General features: G+C 43.9%; 1 protein-coding gene across 1 annotated transcript; it reads right to left on the bottom strand.

The window, feature by feature from the left end:
* Positions 1 to 2,086: 2,086 nt before the first annotated feature.
* On the bottom strand, positions 2,087 to 21,206 carry LOC124589096 (facilitated trehalose transporter Tret1-like). The gene is made up of 3 exons (XM_047131531.1): positions 20,966 to 21,206; positions 4,893 to 5,923; positions 2,087 to 2,542 (listed from the first exon to the last, which is right to left on the bottom strand). The coding sequence occupies exons 1-3, from the start codon at positions 21,204 to 21,206 to the stop codon at positions 2,201 to 2,203; spliced, it is 1,614 nt and encodes a 537-aa protein (XP_046987487.1). The 3' UTR covers positions 2,087 to 2,200.
* Positions 21,207 to 22,531: the final 1,325 nt, after the last annotated feature.

The raw sequence follows: 22,531 nt of genomic DNA, 5'->3' as shown, positions 1-22,531 counted from the left end.
CCAGTGATGAACGTAGCCATGAAGTCACACCATACGATGACACGTTCACGTACAGAGGAACTTCATGCACAGTTACTGGTGGTGAAGATCCCCCCACTCGGCAATTCAGTATGTTCACCTGACCTGTCCGAGAAAAATGAGCTTCATCTGTCCTTAGCATAGTCCAGGGACAGTCCTCGTCAACTTCAATCCTTGAGAGAAAATGGAGAGCGAAGTCAACGCGTCGTTGTACCTCCTGTGGTGCAAGCTGCTGTATGATATGGATATTGTACGGATACCACATGAGACTGGTTCGAAGAACCTTCCATACAGTGGACCACGGGATTTTCAGCTGTCGTGACAAAGCACGCGCACTGCCTGGCGATTGAGAATTGCGCGCAGTGTTGTCTTCCATAGCAGCAGCGATTTCAACCACCTGTGGTGCAAACAGTCGTCGACGTTTACTCCGAGCGACGCCCAGTTCTCCAGTTGATTCGAACTTCCTCATCATGCTCCGCACAACAGGTGGGGAAAGAGGACCCTTCCATAATTCTTTCAGCTGGCGATGTTCTCGAAGTGCAGCTGCAGCATTACTGTTGTTTTGATCACAGAGCTTCACCAATAATGCCCTGCTCCTTTTGTCCAAGATCATTTGACATGTCAGCAAGTGGACTGCGACTGGTCAGGTGTGTGAGACACGATGAGTGATCACAGCACTTGGTGGCCATAGTTGGAACTGGACGGTGGCACTGTGACGCATGGAAATCATGCACCCCCACTCTGGACATTATTGCTACCAAGTTTGGTACTCGTACGGTAATTAGTTTCTGTGTTATAACTTGTTAAAAGGGAAAATTAAATTATAACCACCCGTACTTAATTCCCATAAAATCTTAATGAATTATCTAAAAACTGTAAATAGCGCCATATGCTGAAAATTGTTAATTACTTAAAACCACGTATATTACGCGGTTTACTGAAAATCGATAAAGCGCATCTTATATTTACATGCCTTGTCTTAAAAAAAGTGGGGGAAATCGGTAAAATAGTAATGAAATATGCATCTTCTTAAAAAGTCGCTAAAAATTAGGCACGAAAACATAAATAACGTCGTACAGTGCAGGAAATAGCACTGGCTGCCTAACTTCAATGATAACTATGTTACTACCGCTGGATGCTACACAATGCTGGAAATTTGCAGTATCACATGAATTTACTCATGCTGCTACTGCTGCTGCTGCTGCTTGACCAATGTCCAAATTAAAAGCGCCAGTCTAAGGATGCTGAAGACGCTAAAGGGTGGTGAAGCTGATGTCTGGGAAATGATGAATGGCTGCGCAGTATGGGTGCCGGTGGGGTGGAAGGCCCAGTAGCACCATAGTGGGAGGATGCCATTTTTTGGATCATAAATTATCATCATTAAACGGACAGTTATAACTTTACACTAAAAGCACTTGGTCAATAACTAATACCTGGGTATACATGAACCCAAATCCCAGACTAGGCCGTCATCTTGCCTGTAAACTATGTTAATTATCATGGCAGTTGTTGCCCACTAATTACATCCTAAATAATGAAAATATGCACCCAAGTGAGCAGATTGTTTGCATAAGAGAATAAAGCCCCCTTTGTTCTGAAACCAGCTGACGCACACTATTACCAAAACGTTTTTATAGCTACAATTATATCACCAAATGTTACATGACGATGTTACATTGTATCCTAACCGACGTCTGACGTCATTTGCTAAGATTTGCAGCCATGCACTACAATAAAATAACAAATATCTTACTAAATCTTAATGCAGCACTTTAAAGACTAACTAAAATACGTAAATTTAAACAATTTCTTTATTTCACCTTACTTACAGTAGATTTACTGTATTTCTATTCTTCACAGACGAAACTTACTCGTATGTATGTTCGTCATTGAACAGTCTGGATGCCTTACACGTTCCTCACCCAAAGAATTTGTGCATTTGTGTGCCAAACATTTGACCATCACAGTTTCCTCATGCGCTCTACTTTACCAACTTTGATTTGATAACATTTAAATTTCTTGACGCAGTGATAGCTCTGAGCGATTTCTCGTCCCTAACGTTCCTTACACTACGTTCTCACAATCATTGCACATATCAGTCTATTAACAGATAGAATAAATTATACTCAGTCTTGCTTTACAGTTGCAGCCAAGTGACTCAAGAGTCACTACTGATTTGTTTTCAGCTCGGACATTGTTTCATGGATTCGTCCATATTACTGCTGACTGCTCCACCTACACGACTGTCCATTTCCTCGTTGATTTGCGCGAAACTCTTGTTCCTCGTCTCGGGCATGAGCGCGTAGACATAAATAACGGCAAACACACACATCACGGTGAAGCCCCAGAAGGAGTAGTAGGCGCCCAGGCCGTCAGAGACCACTTGGAACATCTTCTTGAGGAAGAAGCCATACAGTGCTATAACGACCGTGCCAATAGCCACGCCGATGCCCTTCACAGAGACGTGGAACAGTTCACCCATAAACAAGGACAGCACTGGTGCCGGGCCGATAGAGAACGAAATCTGGAAGAAGTTTAACACATGTTACAATCTCAATTATTCCAGTCTTCTTAGAGAAGCTAAGGTAATCAATACTAAAATATGCAATGTTTTTATGCGTTTGGGAAAACTGTAGAAATCCAATAAATCGTTGAACTCACTAAGAAATTAAGTGTATTGTTACTATAGCAGGGCTGCATGAAACTGTCAGTTATGCAGTAGTGACATTTCGGTCTGCTTTCATCACGTGTACTTATGAGTCATTGACAAGAAGAAAACCATTTGCTTCTCTGAGGGTGAGATAAGACAGCTGCTAGAGGCAGCTGTGGGGATTAGCGACATTAGTTGTACAAACTGGGATGGTGCGCCAGTAACATAGTGAGATATCTCAGGCACACCTGGCCAAAATTTGTGAATGAAAACTCAAATTGTGCAGTAGAACTTTGCTATTGTGTTTTGACAAGTATGAAAATGTTCTTATGAAACAGCAGTTGAAGAATCCGTTGACATGAACTGAATTTCTTCAGTCTGTTGTTCACAGAGTCCGGGTGTTAAGTCTATCCACATATTCAGCATTGAGTATGGTCAGCCAAGAACGGCCAATGGCTATGAGATACGTCCATGACCGAAACTGTGTAGTTTTGTACTCTTAATGTTAAGGTCTGTTCGCCCATACTAAATGTGGTCTTCCCTTGATGGAGGCAGTGGGGTGGGGGGGGGGGGGTAGAATGGTTCTTGAGGACAACATGTGAGGCCACCAGTAACACGTGCACAAGTTACTATTTGCCGAAGGAGGAAGTTTCAATATATGGCACATCAACACTTGCATTGAAGTGATGAACGTTCTCTTTAAGAATGAACTCGTAGTTAAAAGTAAAGCCGATGCGTTTCAGTATCACTAAGAACTGGGACTCATTGCAATCCATCATACACGATTAGACGTGGATCCTATGGAGCAGATACAGACTGGGTACGAGGTGCGGCAGAAAAATAATGATATTCATGAACAAAGCTTTAGTTCCCAGCTGTATGTGCGGTTATCCCAACACAGCCACCCGGTTTGAAACTCGAGAACATTTCATCAGCAGCGTTCTTTCATGCTGGGAAGCGTTCGTTCACACACAAGTAATGACACTAGGATTCTGGCAACAATCTAGCGGTACTGCTTACTCACATTTCCCAGCACTTCTAGGCAGGTCTCTCAGTGACAGCCGGAGCATAAGTTTTTACATGGTATCAGACGTTTCCGGCGGTCTGAGAGATAGTAAAATACTTGCGATAGTAACGGAGGCTTACGACGTCAAAAACTGAAGTAAATGTGAACTCTTGTCAATTCAGACCACAAAATAATATGAGGATTAATGACTAGGAAGTGTGACGCAGTATTTGGACATGAAAAAGATACATGCTGATATAGTTTCAATATATAATTTACAAGTGAACAGAATGTTTTGACTTTCTGGACATAACTGTAAATAGACCCGATTTCTTCCGTCATATTTTCAGTGATTACGAATTACAGATTTTCAGTTATGGTTACAAACCAAAATTCCTAAGTGAATAATGACACATGATGAATGGCCTCTATAGAAGGAAGCTAGAATGACCAAGTCGAAAATCATTTGTATGCTTTCTATTTACTTTTCAGCAAGAGAGCTGATAGCAAAAACTGTTACCTCCGTTTCTGGTCCAAAGAGTAGCAGACTGATACGACTCATTTTGCGAAATTTCCAAGTTGACTCCGCAGCACTGTAATCCAGAGAACCTCTCAAAGAGGTTTAACTTTCTTGAGTAAACCCACGCTTTAGCTACAGGTCGACTGGTTCTGATTACTCTGTCAATAATTGCGCTTTTCTGGGGGGTGCAGCCTACAACCACACTGTTAACATTTTAATGTTGCAAAACTATTCACTGGCACTTATACGAGGCCAGAGAAGTTTTAAATAGTGTTCTGGAAGTACTAGGATCTTTTCTGAAAACTGTTATTCATAGGGACACATAACCATCTGCAAATGGTACACCGCCAACGCAGATGATTATCACTGAACCAGCTCAAAGATACTGGCCAGGAGCATTCAAAACGACCAGACAGTCGATCACACCACAGATCGTGTTCGTGAAATTACTCCTGCAATTAGAAGACTGGTTAGATAGTTAATAATTGGTGAATATCATTGGCTCAGATGCTCCAGAATTATATTACAAGTCTACCGAACCTTCTGCATCTGTACAGGAGTTTGTCTCGTCCGTACACAAGTAAATAAGAATAATATAATGAAATCATAATGTAGTAACTACGTCCACATCGGCAGAACAAAGATATTATTCCACATAAAACCAATAGCAGCTTTCCATTAAGAAACTGTAGCATTACATTGAATCCAATCATGCCGGCGAGTGGCACCCAGTCGAAGGCAGTAGGCACGTCTCCGTAGATGTCGTCGACGTAGAAGTAAGCTCCCTCTGCAGCCAGACAGATGGCGCACGCCGAGAAAGTCGCCATGCAGAGGGGCCTCCGATCGAACCTCTCGACGACCAGCGACGACGCGACGTTTGCACCAAGCGTGACGACAGTCAGGATAATGGAAGAGATGTTCGAGTCGAGCTCACTTCCACTCTTCTCAAATATGTACGTCGTGTACGTGGTGAGTGCGGTCGACCCTGCCGACATCTGAAATAGAATAAATCCTATCGCTAAGAGCAACGTCCGGCGGTGCACTGGCACCAAGATAACGTCCGTGAACTTTCCTTTGTTTTGCTGTTTCTCACGTATATCTTTATACAACAACTCCAGCTCAAACTTGAGCTCCTCTGGCGTTAGCTGGCCTTTGAGTCTTTCGAGACACTTCACAGCTTCCGCTTCTCTGTGATGCGTGAGAAAGAAGTATGGTGACTCCGGCATCCAGATGAATGTCAAGACGAAGATTATCGGAATTGAGGTGCAGATGAGAGCAACGGTGGTGATGGATAGGTAAGGCCCAATGCAATACACAAGCAGGGTGCCACACTGCATCAGGATGTAATGGATCACAATTAGCGTCCCCCTTAGGTCGGTGTCGGCTATCTCACACAGAAAAACAGGTAAGGCAGTAATAATGGCACCGGCTCCCAAGCTTCCAATCGCTCGTGCTGCGAGCAGCATTCCATAGGAATCGGCGAACGCCACCATCAGCCACCAGATGACGAAAGGTCCAGCTCCAAAAAGGGCCACTTTTTTACGCCCCACGACGTCCACTGCATAGCCGGCGGCAAATATAGTAACCAGCATGGTGAGTGAGTTGATGGAGGCGAGCCAGGACCCCTCGTCAGCGGTGAGTGGAACTGGTGAATCTTCTGCCTCCAGGATTGGTATAGTCGTTCCAGCCCAACCCATGAAGGTACCGTAACACGTGTAGATCAGCGACGCTGTAAAAAAAACAAAAAGAAGCCCATATGAATCTATTAGCTGGGAGATCCCTGCCACGTAGTGTGAAAACTTGATGAGGGGTGACATGGTCACCTTGAAAGTAACAATGGTCGAATATTTGGGAATGCGTGGAAACGAAAACAGTCTTTGAGCGTAAGCTTCATCTGCTTACAGCTGCAGTACTGCATAGTGTGCTAAGATGGCTGCACGTCACAGGCCATGAGTGTCTTCCACTGCTTTATCTTGTTTTTATATTGTGTGACGAGGGAAATTGCAGCCATTAATTTTATTTGCTTCTTTTACTAAGTTTAAAGATGATGATCAAACGATCGAAACCGGTTATGACTCTGAATACAACAAATTGTCAACCAAAGACTGTTTTCGTTTCCTTGTGTTCTCTAGTGGGCAAAAGTTGATCTGGGAAGCTAAACAGTTAATTCAGTGGTTCTCACTGCAAGAATACCACTATCGAAGAACAAATCGAATGACCAATTCCTGAAAAAATAATATGGCTCACGAACGCACAGAAAGTACAAAATTGTTCACGGTTACTCAGGGACTGTGGTTGTTACAATGAAATCGAAGGAGGAAGAAATGACCAAACATGAGAATAGCATTCGTGTTTCTTATCTCGCTAAGCAACACAGAGCGTTAAATCTACTGCCTGTGCTATCTTAAAGAAGAAAGACGAACGAAAGTAAGGTAATCAGGCGAAACTAGTGATTATGCTACGAATCGAATACTAGAAGTAGAAAATGTATTGACTCTTGGCTTTAGGAATAGATACTTGAATGAATTTTCATTATGCAGCGGAGTGTGCGCTGATATCAAACTTCCTGGCAGACCAAATTTAAGTGGCGGACCGAACTCTAGATCTTTGCCTCTCGTGGGCAAGTACTTCATTAGCTGAGCTACCTAAACACGACTCAAAAACCATCCTCACATATTCACTAGAGCTAGTACCTCGTCTCCTACCTTCCAAACTTCACAGAACTTCTCCTGCGAGACTTGCAACACTGGCACTTCGGCTCACTGTTCACTGCTGCTAAGTCATAGTCTCCGTAATATCCTTTCTTCCAGGGGTGCTAGTCTTGTGAGTTTTGCAGGAGAACTGTGAAGTTCAGAAAGCACGAAATGAGGTACTGCCAGAAGTGAAGCTCAGTTAGACAGTCAGGATTTCGCAGCCATGCAGTGCAGATGTCTTGTGTGTTTCTGCCTGTGGAGCGCACGCACTCGCTGTTGTTTACTTTGCGCAGCTTTTGCTTATGTGTCGCTTACATGTACTAGAGCTATGGCCAGCCGTTTTCTAAAATCCACACTACGATTCACCTTTTTAATGATTACTCCAGACCAAAGCCTTTGGAAGGGGACGATTTCTATGCGACGAAGCTAAGATCCCAACTTCTGACATTTGGGGCATCCATTTGTCCATCGTAAACAGTGTGATGTACGTCAAAGTCGTCAGTAATGCGGTGTGTGAACAAATACTTCGTGACGCGAAACATGGACCAAGCTTTCGCCACGCCGACTGCAATGTCCGTGTGGTCGCTGTCGACCATGTAGGCTTTGGCATGCTCACCGCGCGAGTCTGAACTAGCATTCGAGACCGAGCGAGGTGGCGCAGTGGCAAGCACACTGGACTCCCATTCGAGAGGACGACGGTTCAACCCGCGTCTAGCCATTCTGATTTAGGTTATCTGTGATTTCCCTAAATGATGAATGGTTGCATAGTAGGGGTGCCTGTGGGGTGGAAGGGCCAGTAGCACCATAGTAGGCGAGATGCCATTTTTTGGGTCATAAATTATCATCATTTAACGGACAGTTATAACTTTACACTAAAAGCACTTGGACAATAACTAACACCTGGGTATACATGAACCCAAATCCCAGACTAGGCCGTCATCTTGCCTGTAAATTATGTTATTTATCATGACAGTTATTGCCCACTAATTACGTCCTAAATAAAGAAAATATGCACCCAAGTGATCAGTTTGTTTGCATAAGAGAATAAAGCCCCCTTTGTTCTGAAACCAGCTGACGTGCTCTATTACCAAAAACGTTTTCATAGCTACAATTGTATCACCAAATGTTACATGACGAAGTTACGTTGTATCCTAACCGACGTCTGACGTCGTTTGCTAAGATTTGCAGCCATTCACTTCACACGCCACTAGAATGAAATAACAAATAACTTTCTAAATATTATTGCAGCATTTTTAAGATTAACTAAAATACACAAATTTAAACAATTTCTTTATTTCACCTTACTTACACTCGATTTACTGTATTTATGTTCTTCACAGACGAAACTTACTCATATGTATGTTCGTCATTGAACAGTCTGGATGCCTTATACGTTCCTTACCCAAAGAATCCGTGCATTTGTGTGCGAAACGGGGGCGCTTCGATCTGCAGACGCAGTTTTCAGGGACGAGGGATTGGCTTGGAAAGCCCATGATAAAAATCGTTTAACAGAAGTGTAAATAACTTTATTCAGTAATACACTGAGCTAAAATAACCCAGAAGATGAGGGTAATGTACAATTAATCGTCAGATGTGCTTTCGACGTTACAAGATGCAAGATGATATTTTTCATACTTACATGGGAAAGATGAATTAAAACGACACCTGCTATATCGAATGAACGAAATTTTATCGCATGCACAAGGAATCCTCAGAGTTTCTAAAGAGAAACGAAGCTCGTTGACATTTGAAAAATTTCTTCCTTCCGACAATTTGGATGCAAAACACGCGTAAAGCAACGTTTTCGTTAATATTGGTGCAAACAAATTGGAAATGTACGATTAAATGTATTTCAATAACATTTTCACGAAAAGAAATTTGTTGTCAATAAAGTATGAATAACGTGAAAAAATATAAATTAAAAATGACCGCTGCCAACTAATCCCCAGGGTCGCATCGAAGCTTTACATCTCTGACTCGTGAAACTTCTCTTCCCATTTTCTCGAAACTATGTAAGTAGTACGCCTTACTACTTGCAGATTTCATTGTCCTAATGGAGGTTATTAAAAGTGCACATAGTTTGAAGTACATCCTTGATCCGCACGTTGTGACCTCCTCTTTCCAATTGGGCTGAACTCTATGTCTCAGGTGTTTTCCCCTAATGCAAATATGTTGGACGGAATCCTAATCGTTGCATGAGCTGCCAAACTTGAAATCCGAAAAATTAGGGGGTATGTTCACTTCCAGCAACCACACTAAGCCGCCATCAATCAATGTGGACATATTCCCAGAAATTTCGATGGCATGAACCACGGGGAAAACGCAGAGGATTGGTTTCCCACGCAGGCCTGGCAAACCCAGACCGTTCCTTGTGTTTTCATGTCAATAGTCCGCAAGTAGGTTATGAAGCCATTCCATTGTTTTAGTTCCGCCCATACCATACTGTGACTGTTGTATGACACGAGCGTAGGCGCAATACCGAAATGGCGGTTGTTCCTCTGTGGCAAGCGATAGAACGCCGTTTGGAGCCTAGGAAAGCAAGTTTATGTATAGTGTCGTGCTGTACTACAGTTATTACCACTGGATATATGACGAAATCATACGAGGAATATGATGTCTGTCTGCGCTTGCGTCATCTTGCTTGCTTCGATCGTGACCCCGTCTAAGATGTGTCTCATGTTTTTAGTCGCAAAACAAAGTGTTCCTGCCTATTGAAATCTACTCCAACGTCTATTTGGAAGCGAGACAATGCATTTGTGTATTTGTATGTTGTGAGATGTATGTATGATGTATGCAACTGAGAAACGAGGCCCACATCTGTAGCTGTTGCTCTGGCTGCTTTGACCATAGTATATTACACTGAAGAGCCAAAGAAACTGATACACTTGCCTAATATCGTGTAGGGCACACGCGAGCACGCAGAAATGCCGCATCACGATGCGGCATGGACTCAACTGATGTCTGAAGTAGTGCTGGAGGCAACTAACGCCATGCATCCTGCAGGGCTGTCCATAAATCTGTAAGAGTACGAGGGGGTGGGGATCTCTTCTGAACAGCACGTGGCAAGGCATCCAAAATATGCTTAATAATGTTCATGTCTGAGAAGTTTGGTGGCCAGCGGAAGAGTTTAAACCCAGAAGTGAGTTCCTGGAGCCACTCTGTAGCAATTCTGGTATTGCCCAAGTCCGTCGGAATGCACAGTGCTCATGAATCGGAAGCAGGTGGTCGGACAGGATGCTTACGTGTCACCTGTGAAAGTAGTATCTAGACGATCAGTGGGCCCGTATAATTCCAATTGCACACGCCTCGCAGAATTACAGAGCCTCCACAGCTTGACAGTCCCCTACTCACAGGCAGAGTTCATGGATTCATGAGGTTGTCTCTATACCCGTACACGTCCGTCCGCTCAGTATAATTTGAAATGAGACTCGTCCGCTCAGGCAACATGTTTCTAGTCATTAACAGTCCAATGTCAGTGTTGACGGGTCCAGGCTAGGTGTAAAGCTTTCTGTCGTACAGTCATCAATGGTACAAGAGTGGGCTTCGGCTCCGAATGCCCATATCGATGATGATTCGTTGAATGGTTCGCACACTGACAGGCCCAGCGTTGAAATCTGCATAAATTTGCGGAAGAGATGCACTTCTGTCACGTTGACAGATTCTCTTCAGTCGTCGTTGGTCCCGTTCTTGCAGGATATTTCTCCGGCCGCAGCGATGTCGGAGATATGATATCTTACCGGATTACTGATATTCACGATACACTCGTGCAATTGTCATACGGGAAAAGCCCCATCTCATCGCTACCTCGGAGATGCTGTGTCCTATCGCTCCAGCGCTGACTATAACACCACGTTCAAACTCACTTAAATCCTGATGACCTGCTATTGTAGCAGCAGAAACCGATCTACCAATTGCGCTGGACATTTGTAGTCTTACATAGGCGTTGCGACCGCAGCGCCATAATCTGCGTGTTTACATATCTCTGTATTTAAATACGGATGCCTGTACTAGTTTCTTTGGCGCTTCAGTGTATAATTCACGATTATTTGCCGATAGTAAACGAAATATCCTGCCAAACATGAATAATGAAATTTCTTTATGCTATATAAGATCGCCAGGTCTTTCGTTTCAAATTGTGAATGTTTTCTTTTTGTGCTGCTACGTTTTTGACCGACCTATTTGTTGCCCTGTTCCGTCAAGAATTTTTTGAAGCAATCATGCTGATGACGTACTGCATCGCATCAACCGAAAAGCTTAGTTACGACGTCAACATGCTAATCTGTGGCCTTAAGACGATTTTTACACTGAATGGTGCCTTAATTTTCTTGGCTGGAAAATACTAAGTTTGTTATGCCTACATGAGAGTCGATTCACTTCGAATATTTTAACAATGAATGCAATTTTTTCATACGTTACACCCTACTAACTCCTGCAATGTTTATGTCGTTCATATAATACATACCGTGTGGAACAGTTTAGATGAGTTGTTATGCGTTAGGCTAAAATATTCCACGCGCACTCGAAACGGAATGTAAATCTATTGTAGCTGTTCAGACTGAAAGGCGCGTTAATTACCAAAATGTGTTGTGTGTCTGCGTCGACTAGTAATTGCAGATATGTGTTCGTTACGTCAATCTTTGAGGAGAGTTAGTCAAATGGAAATTGCGCCAATAATTCATCATATTGTGATACGGGGAGTTAACAGTGGTAAAGTCACCACATATTCATTTAGCTCCTCTCACTTCGTTTACTACCATGACGCAATGATGCTGGAGTAATTACCCCAAACACCTTACACCGGTTAAGTCTTCTTTCGGTGCTTGTTTTACTGTAAACGGCACCGATCGGACCCTATAAAGACAGCAGTTCTGTAGACGCCTGAAGCGACATGTGTGCTTGGAAACTACTTACTACGTCTTCGAACGGCCGGATAACGGTGCACATGTCAACAAACAGGCGAGAAACGATGACACGATGCAACCCGGGAAGATCGCTTGAGGTCGGGATTCAAATTCACGCCGGAGTTGAGCAACAGGACAAACGAATGGCGGATCCGACGCAATAAGATATGAAACTTCCTGGTGGATTAAAACTGTGTGCCGGACAGAGACTCGAACTCGGGACCTTTGCCTTTCGCGGGCAAGTGCTCTACCAACTGAGCTACACAAGCACGACTCACGCTCCCTCCTCACAGCTTTACTTCTGCCAGTACCTCGTCTCCTACCTTCCAAACTTTACAGAAGCTCTCCTGCGAACCTTGCAGAACTAGCACTCCTGAAAGAAAGGATATTGCGGAGACATGGCTTAGCCACAGCCTAGGGGCTGTTTCCAGAATGAGATTTTCACTCTGCAGCGGAGTGTGCGCTGATATGAAACTTCCTGGCGGATTAAAACTGCGTGCCGGACCGAGACTCGAACTCGGGACCTTTGCCTTTCGCGGGCAAGTGATAGTTCAAATGGCTCTAAGCACCATGGGACTGCGTCTGGCCCAAAAAAGGCCAGAGACCGAGTTGAAGGACAAGATTAGTGCAGGCGTCTCAATCTGCAGTCATTTCCTAGGTTTGACTTCTGGCGTCACCGTCGACGACAAGGGAGCTCAATACTTAGGACTTACAGTCAGACAGACCCAGTTATGTGCCATCGATTTCAGGGCAAACAGCGATATCCAGTCCCGCCAGTTACTATAGTTCAAATGCAGCACTAACCGCACTGCCGTTCATGCACCTTTTTCGGACTTCCTCTTTACCTGCACTGTAGCTGCAGCCACAACTAGCACTTTCTAGCGTTTTCGGTGGTGAACAAGAGTGTGGGGCCTCATGCTAAGAACTATACACATTGCATAATTGAAAAAGCTGCGCAAGGAACGTCAAGGCCATACTCTTAACTAACGGCAATTTGACAGCAGTTTTATCTTGACGTTTCTGTTGAATACTGCCTTCAAGATATCAATTAATAACGCACAAACTTCGATTGACAGGGTTTTCAGTGCATATCACCTTCTTCATCTAATGTACCACCAGTCCATAACGTGTGACTTGATGACACTATATGTGGTCGATGCACCTGCCGCAGGGGATTACCATTACTTTCCAATCTAAATTCCCCTCTGTATCTGTAGTATGAGGGGTAGTGAAATGAGAACAGGGCAGATGGAATAAAAGTAAATAAACTGTTTATTACTTCAAAAGTAATCGTCATAAGTAATCGTCATAACTGTTAAGACATTTATCCCACTGTGAGACAAGATGGTCAGTACCATCATGGAAAAATGTTTGCGGTTGCGGAACCATGATTGTATGCATGCGTGCACCTCTTCATCCGAAACAAATCGACGGCCACGAATGTCCTTCTTCAGATGCACAGAAATATGGAAATCTCATAACGAAAAATCGGGAATGTATGAAGGACGTGTATGGCGTTCCCAGCAAACTTTCGGCGGGGTGGACCAGACCACATATTGCCAAGGTGGTTTCGACTACGCTGCAAATGTTCCGCTGGGAAACACTCCTTACACATCCCCCATGCAGTGTCTGTCTCTCCCCTTGCGATTAGCATATTTTTGGAGCCCTGAAGAAAGATGTATTAACAGTCATGGCGATTATTTTTCGGATAAAAACAGTTTATTAACTTTTTGCCATATGTGTCGTTTCCATTTGACTGCCCAATATATAAGTCGATTTAGATTAGCTATTTGCACCTGCAAGTAATATCCTGCAGTATGCGTGTAAAACGTGTATCCACACATGATTAAAAGTTTAGTGGCAACACTATTCTTTCTGGAAAAGACGGTCGATCTGATCGAAATCTCAGAATGCTCATACGAAACCCAGATTAGCTTTTCAGATATAAAATCGTCGTCTGTGAATTCTTCACGACGTCAGTAGATGAGTAAGTAGTCCATCCATAATTCACCTAGGGCTGTGCACCATTCCAATGAGCAGTTCAACCAAATTTCTACGAGTATACGTCGACAGCAGTACGACGTACGCTCGATTTGGCAAGCAATGAACACGATGCGTGTTCAGTATTATAGGGAGCTATCGCAACGCTGTCGCTCTTGCTGTATAGAGGCATCATCCGTTCGGAACGACGTTTATTTGCTTGTCCTGGTAAGGTTAGAAACATCCGACATTTTGTTACATCTCACGAGATATCTCACATATTTTTCATTGCATTTAGTATGACAGACTTATTATTAGAGGTCTCTCACCTAATACACACAAAGTCAAATAGAGATATGCAGCAGGAGCTCTAACAATGTATAAGAAAATTGAACTGCAGGTAAGCTACTATACACAACATAGTGAACGCATTATAGTAACATAGGTAAACAAAAACTTCCTTTCTCCCCCCTACCCCCCCCCCCCCCCTCCACAATACCACCCACAGTTGTTCAAATTTATATGCCTACTAGTTCCGCAAATGGTGAGGAGATCGTAATGATGTAAGACGAAAATATGTATTCAGATAGTTAAGGGAGTCGAAAATTTGTGGCAGGAGGCTGAATTTCAATAGAAGTAACAGGACGAGAAGGAAACATAGCAGAAGAAAGGCTGGGTGGCAGTAATGAAAACGAAAGCGATCTCCTAGAATTTTCTTGCGAGCAAAATTTAATTATTATTAACAATTACTAACACTTGATTTAAAAATCGTGAACAAAGGTTGTATACGTAGAAGAATCTTGGAGACACTGAAAGATTTCAAATCGATTGTGTAATGACAAGACAACAGATAATGACAAGAAAACAGATTTTAACCTGAAAAACATTTCCAGGATTAGAGGCGTTAGGTAGACTCATTATGACCAGCGGAATAAAACTGAAGAAGCTACAAAAAAAGTAGGACTTTAAGAAGCTTGGACTTGGATGAGTTGAAAAAACCAAAGATTGTTGAGAATTTCGGTGGTTGGATAAGGTAACATTTGACTGAAACAACGAAAAGGAACATAGTAGAAGAGCATGTGTAGCCTTGTGAGAAGGAATAGTGAAGGCAACAGAGGAATAAATGGGGAAAAGGCAACTCCCAGTAGAAATCCTTGGATAACACTTGATACATTGAAAATAACTGACGCAAGGAGAAAACAAAAATGCGGCAAATGATGCAGATAATAGGGAATACAGAGCCTAAATAATGGAAACAAGACAATATTACAGAAAGAGAAGAAGAAGTAAATGAGGAAGAAATTGGATGTATAATAGTGCGAGAAGAGCTAAGTAGAAACAAGTTTCCTGGTGTAGATTACATTCTCTCAGAATTATTGGAGTCGTTAGGAGAGAGAGCCATACAAAACTATTTCACCTTGCATGCATAATATAGAGGACAGGTAAAATGCCCTCAGACTTCTAACTGAACCTACGGTCGCAGGTGCGAATCCTGCCTCGGGCATGGATGTGTGTGATGTCCTTAGGTTAGTTAGGTTTAAGTAGTTCTAAGTTCTAGGGGACTGATGACATCAGATGTTAAGTCCCATAGTGCTCAGAGCCATTTTTTGCAGGCGTCTAGCTGCTACCACCCATCACAAACTATGGGCGACCTTCAACGTTGGTTCACTGTGTACATGTTGTGCCTTGCAAAAGCGCTGGTACTCCTACAGTCAGTGTTCAAAGATAATGGATTTCAACATCAGAACAGCACAACATTAAGGGAGAAGAAAAGTGACTATCCAAGCAATCAAGAGGGGAAAGAGCGGCTCAAGTCTAGGGCGCTCCTGCCGCATGCCCACAATATTTCGTCGAAATTAGGCAGAATCCTAAGAAAACATCAAGTCAAAGTAATCTTCAGACCACCTACAAAGATGTGCGCTCTTCTCGGCTAGGCAAAGAACGACCTGGGATTGCGGAAGGCTGGAATTTATAGAATACCTTGCCTGTGTGGCAAAGCCTACAACGCGCACAGTTCGTGAAAGATGCGTTGTACATGATCGCCACACTCGCATTTCGCAGGCCCGCAAGTCAGCCATAGCCGACCATTGTACCCCGCTGGACAGTACATACCACGGGAATCTTGGCTTCGAGGAGATACTTCCATATTGAGGAATCGGTGGAAGTACGTTTAGCGCAAGATCTTATTAATCGTGATGGCTGCCTTCGATTGGACAAGGCATGGGACCCGCTGATATTTCTTTTCTTCAGAAAGAAAACATTTTATGACCAATGGCACGTCTAGCAACATTCAATCTTATTCTTTTTCACGTTTGATTTTCAACACCGCGAGTCCACATTCTGACAGAGAGCGCGCATGTGGTATCTCATTACGCATGCACCTGCGCGCCATAGATGGACCATTATTCGGAGAGGGTAAGTAACTCTACAGGGGTTGTTCATGAAGCGACTGCCTTTGTGCATGCGTATTCGCTCCAGTTTCTTGTATAAAGGTAGCGATGTGAAGTATCAATAAAAAATACTATTCAGCCAGCCTTATTACACTGTTGTTGTTGTTGTGGTCTTCAGCCCTGAGACTGGTTTGATGCAGCTCTCCATGCTACTCTATCCTGTGCAAGCTTTTTCATCTCCCAGTACCTACTGCAACCTACATCCTTCTGAATCTGCTTAGTGTATTCATCTCTTGGTCTCCCTCTACGATTTTTACCCTCCACGCTGCCCTCCAATACTAAATTGGTGATCCCTTGATGCCTCAGAACATGTCCTACCAACCGATCCCTTCTTCTGGTCAAGTTGTGCCACAAACTTCTCTTCTCCCCAATCCTATTCAATACGTCCTCATTAGTTATGTGATCTACCCATCTAATCTTCAGCATTCTTCTGTAGCACCACAATTCGAAAGCTTCTATTCTCTTCTTGTCCAAACTATTTATCGTCCATGTTTCACTTCCATACATGGCTACACTCCATACGAATACTTTCAGAAATGACTTCCTGACACTTAAATCTATACTCGATGTTAACAAATTTCTCTTCATCAGAAACGCTTTCCTTGCCATTGCCAGTCTACATTTTATATCTTCTCTACTTCGACCATCATCAGTTATTTTGCTCCCCAAATAGCAAAACTCCTTTACTACTTTAAGTGCCTCATTTCCTAATCTAATTCCCTCAGCATCACCCGACTTGATTAGACTACATTCCATTATCCTTGTTTTGCTTTTGTTGATGTTCATCTTATATCCTCCTTTCAAGACACTGTCCATTCCATTCAACTGCTCTTCCAAGTCCTTTGCTGTCTCTGACAGAATTACAATGTCATCGGCGAACCTCAAAGTTTTTATTTCTTCTCCATGAATTTTGATACCTACTCCGAATTTTTCTTTTGTTTCCTTTACTGCTTGCTCAATATACAGATTGAACAACATCGGGGAGAGGCTACAACCCTGTCTTACTCCCTTCCCAACCACTGCTTCCCTTTCATGTCCCTCGACTCTTATAACTGCCATCTGGTTTCTGTACAAATTGTAAATAGCCTTTCGCTCCCTGTATTTTACCACTGCCACCTTTAGAATTTGAAAGAGAGTATTCCAGTCAACATTGTCAAAAGCTTTCTCTAAGTCTACAAATGCTAGAAACGTAGGTTTGCCTTTCCTTAATCTTTCCTCTAAGATAAGTCGTAAGGTCAGTATTGCCTCACGTGTTCCAACGTTTCTACGGAATCCAAACTGATCTTCCCCGAGGTCGGCTTCTACTAGTTTTTCCATTCGTCTGTAAAGAATTCGTGTTAGTATTTTGCAGCTGTGACTTATTAAGCTGATAGTTCGGTAATTTTCACATCTGTCAACACCTGCTTTCTTTGGGACTGGAATTATTATATTCTTCTTGAAGTCTGAGGGTATTTCGCCTGTTTCATACATCTTGCTCACCAGATGGTAGAGTTTTGTCAGGACTGGCTCTCCCATGGCCGTCAGTAGTTCCAATGGAATATTGTCTACTCCGGGGGCCTTGTTTCGACTCAGGTCTTTCAGTGCTCTGACAAACTCTTCACGCAGTATCATATCTCCCATTTCATCTTCATCTACATCCTCTTCCATTTCCATAATATTGTCCTCAAGTACATCGCCCTTGTATAGACCCTCTATATACTCCTTCCACCTTTCTGCTTTCCCTTCTTTGCTTAGAACTGGGTTTCCATGTGAGCTCTTGATATTCATATTATTACACTAGTATTTCACAATCCACACATTTCAGCATAATTTGAAAGAGTGTGTAGTCCCGTGGCTGAAGAACGGGTTGAATATACCGCTGCCAGCTCCCTCCCCCCCTCCCCCCACCTAAAAAAAAAAATGGTTCAAATGGCTCTGGGCACTCTGGGACTTAACATCTGAGGTCATCAGTCCCCTAGAACTTAGAACTACTTAAACCTAACTAACCTAAGGACATCACACACTTCCATGCCCGAGGCGGGATTCGCACCTGCGACCGTAGCAGGCGCGCGGTTCCAGACTGAAGTGCCTGCAATCACTCGGCCACTCCAGCCGGCTCCCACCTCCCCCCCCGGGTCACATGTGGCGAGGAGGGATCCAATCACAATAAAGAAAAAAGAAAAAAAAACACAAGCAATCTCCAGTGCGAAACGAACACACATGGTTGAATGGTTATCAGTCGAAATATCGTGGCAAGAAATCGGCAGTAGCCGGTTGCATTCCCGAAACTTCATGGAATAGGAAGAAAACAGTTCTGAAAAAAAAGAAGGAATTTTGTTAACATCGAGTGTAAACTTAAGTTTTAAGGAATGTGTTACGGAGTATTTTCTGAAGGCATTTGTGCTGAGAGCAGCCTTTTACGATAGTGTAACGTGGGCCATAAGCAGTTCAAACAGGAAGCAAATATAAGCTCATCAAATTTGCCGCTACAGAAGGATGTGGAAAATTAGATTGGAAGATTGTTTAAGTACTGAAGAAATGCTGAAGCTATCTGGGAAGGAAAGGAATTTGTGGCACAGCTTGACTAATGTAAGGGATCGGTTGGCAGAACACGTCCTGAGGCATCAAGGGATCGTCAGTTGATAGTGGAAAAAAGTGTGAGTGTAAAGACCGTAGAAAAAGACCAAGGCTTGCATAGAGTGTGCGGGTTCAAATAGATTTAGGTTGCGGTAGTTATGCAGAATGAAGAGATTGGTACAAGACAGAGAACTGCATCAAACCAGTCTTCACACTGAAACCGAAACACCAACATCTAACATCGAATCCAACACTAAGAAATACTCGCAACTATGACATAAGTATTGAAAACAGTAGTAGTTATATAGATAGTCTTCTTGGGTATGCAGCCGGATAACGTAGTCATCTTCATACAGCATTTCAACTGACCTACTGGCCACCATCTTCAGCTGGGTATGCTTATGTACAATCTCACCACAACCATCGGCGGCTCCTTCATACTCTGCGACTGGCTCGCCCCGTGAGCATGAGCAGCCGCGCTGCTGCCCTAAAGTTCAGGTCGACTAGTAGCGCACCAGTGGCAGAAATAGACAAAACAATGTCTCTAACAGTACATTAATTTAAAGAAACTGCTGGTCGAAATGCAAGCCATTGTTGTTTAAGATCATGGAAAATGTGACAACGGTGTGCAGTCCTACGGCATCGACTGCACACCGACCAGCTACTTTCGCTTTGCTTCAGGCTGATCTGTGGCAGCTGGGTTGTGTAGGGTTTACTCAGGAGCATTTCCCACTTCTCTCTGTGGGGTGGGTTTGCGTGTAACATCTTTATTTGCTTCTGTGTCTTGGGGGTGGGCGGGCACGAATTATCTCCTGTCTTTGGTGCAGATTCCGTTTTATTTCGGATTATTTACATTATCGTTCCAGCATGGCAATGGGTCACGCATAGCGTTCCCTTGGCTGATGCGGAGCTCCAAGGTTTCGTATCAGGGGATTGGCGGAAGTCCCAGTCCTGGTGTAGTATCTTCGTGCTATCTGTTGATGTCGTTGTGGCACTTCTAGTTCATCTGCGGCTTCATGGATGTACCGGTGCGGGAACTGCGGGGAACGTGGAAAACACGACGAAGCACCCTATTTTGTAGCGATTGAAGGCGCTGAAGATGTGTCTTTGCCGTGTTGCCCCATACCTCGCAGGCGTAGCCAAAAATGGGGCGGATGCACATTCTGAATATCAGTAGACCGTTTGCTATCGAAAGGTCCGATCCTTCGTTTATGAAGGGGTAAAGTGCCCCCATCCTTTGAGACACTTTTCTTGCGGATGTCGTCGACGTGGAGCTTCCGTGTAAGCTGCTTGTCCATAGTCTCTCCGAGGTATTTAACGGAGTCCTTCCTCTGCAGTTCGGTTCCATAGAGCCGAAGGTTCCGAAGATGAAGAAGCCGGCGAGGACCAGGTCGCCTCTTGGTGAAGATGACAGTTTGCGTTTTCTGCGGATTAAACCGGATACGCCACTTCGCCGCCCAGTCTTCTAGGGCATAGAAGGCACTCTTCAGGCGGGGGACAAGTACTTCGAGCCATTTCTCCCTAGTGTAAAGCATTGTGTCATCAGCGTAAATGGCTTTTTCTACGCGTGGTGGTGAAGGGAGGTCCGAGGTGAAGACAGAGTAAAGGACCGGCCCCAGCACCGAATCCTGTGAAACTCCTGCACGGATAGGTCGTGCCGTGGAAAGCGCATCACCGACTCTGACTGCGAAGGTGCGTTGTCTGAGGTAGGCAGCAACGAGTTTGACATATGCCCTGGAGAATCCTAATGCGTGGAGCTTCCAAACGAGGCCCTGGTGCCACACGCTATCAAATGCTTTTGTCACGTCGAGAAGAACAGCACTACAGAACTCTCCGTTGTTGAAGGCCGTTGTGATGTATTCTGTCTCCCGAAGAATTTGCTGTGATGTGGAGTGTCCTGATCGGAAGCCAAATTGCTCTGGAGGCAGGATTCGACGGTGGTCCAGGATGGTGTGGAGCCGCTACAGTAAGAGCCTTTCAAAGAGTTTGCTTAGGTGTGACAGCAAGCTGATTGGTCTGTAGCTGGTGGGTAGTTGCCTGTTCTTCCCAGGTTTCAAGACAGCCACCACGATGGAGTGCTTCCATGCCTCTGGGTACGTTGCCGTTGTAAAAATCCAATTGAAGATAGCTGCCAATCGTACTATGGCGGTCCACGGGAGTTGCCGTAACGTCCTTCCCGTGATGTCGTCACAGCCGGGTGCTTTGTTGGTGGACAATGCCCGGATGCCGTCTTGAACTTCAGCAGGTGTTACGGGAGGGATGGGGTCATCATCTGCTCCATCTTCTTCGCGGAGGACGTCTGCAACTTCGTCTTCGATTTCTGCAACCCTCTGGGGGTCTACTCCGTCATCCAGCAGTCGGAAATTCGCTTCAAAAACGTCCGCCAGCATGTTTGCTTTATCTTCCGATCTATATGCTGTGCGGTTGTCCATCGTAAAAGGCGGGATCCGGCTTCTTCTGCTGGTATTGAAACTGATCGAGTTGAAGTTCAGCGCAGCGTCGCCAAACGGTATCAAGAAGGCGCTGACCCGCGCGCCAATGGAAAGAGCAGGCAGGGCCTACCTCCAGAAAGACAGACTTCAAAGCCTCCCGTCAATGCTGAAATTACCAGCCGCTCATCGCTGGTCGAGACCAGTTCGGTCGCAGAGTTCGAGAACACCGGTACTGAGTAATAGATAGACGATACTTAGCCTGCGTTCTGGGAGTAGTAATAGAGAGTAAAGTAATTGTATTTAGGAAGCACAGGAAGCCGCTTCATAACGAGAAGTTAAGTTATGTTTCTTTCCCTTTTAGAAATAAAGTATTCTATTAATCTGAAAGTGTTGGGTACATATCATTTTGGATTCCTGCCCTCCTCCTTTGTGTCGGTGCTGACTCCCACAGTAGCCGACACAACACCATGTCTTACTTAAAGGGAAATTCTTATCTTAAAAATGTTAAGAGAAAACCGAATTTCGGGAGATTCCATAACAAAATATCCCCATTGGCGAGAAGCAGGAGCAATCATTCGTGTCTCGTTATATATCTTATGGCCCTCATTAAGACAGTGTTCCACCACTGCAGATTTCTCTGGCTGGACCAAACGAGTGTGACGATCGAGTTCCACTCATCGGTCCTGAATAGTACGTATAGTTTGGCCCATATAAGCTATCCCACAATAACAAAGAATTTTTTATACTCTGGATTTTCTCAGTCCCAGTAATTGGCTGTAAAAATACACGTTCGATACCACATTTCTTAAAATTCTAGAAAGTTTCGAGCGTATACACCCAGCGAAAGGTAAAAAAGTAACGGATTTACAAGAATCCTCTAATGGTTTCACCGGCGTTGCGAATTGAAGAGCACGACATATTTGTTGGTAAGTACAATCATCCTCCTTCAAATCAACTTTTAGGGCGTTCAGTTCCTGTATCGAATTTCTTAATCGGAAATGCCATACGCTCTCTTCACCAAAGTCTGCGAGGACTCTGTGTGTTGATGTGGTGGATAAGAGGTGATGGCGTGAAAATAACATCGGTATGCGTGCGTTTACTATACACAATATGGCCCAAAGTGCCATCGTCATTTCTGTGAGGCAAAATGTCAAGGAAAGGGAGGTTTCCACCGTTTTCAAGGGTGGAAAATTTTACACTAGTATGTGGACAGTTAAAATGATCCAACAAACGATTCAAAGCATTAATTCCATGATGGCGAACCATAGTAGTACCATCAACGTATCTCCAGCAGCATATGGATTTAAGAAACGATATCCTGAGCG

The sequence above is a fragment of the Schistocerca americana genome, chromosome 1, assembly GCF_021461395.2.
Source record: "Schistocerca americana isolate TAMUIC-IGC-003095 chromosome 1, iqSchAmer2.1, whole genome shotgun sequence".
Lineage (NCBI taxonomy): Eukaryota > Metazoa > Arthropoda > Insecta > Orthoptera > Acrididae > Schistocerca > Schistocerca americana.
The sequence above is the reverse complement of the archived record's forward strand: the minus strand, read 5'-3'. Positions and strand labels throughout refer to the sequence as shown.

Bases quoted from the DNA above. Each gene is read 5' to 3' on its own strand.
- LOC124589096 (XM_047131531.1), bottom strand. From the start codon at position 21,206: ATGGACAACCGCACAGCATATAGATCGGAAGATAAAGCAAACATGCTG. The intron at 5,924-20,965 runs GTGACGACATCA...TTTTTTTTACAG, and splicing joins CACCAACAAAGCACCCGGCT to CGTCGCTGATCTACACGTGT. The intron at 2,543-4,892 runs GTAATGCTACAG...AACTTCTTCCAG, and splicing joins CCGGCATGATTGGATTCAAT to ATTTCGTTCTCTATCGGCCC.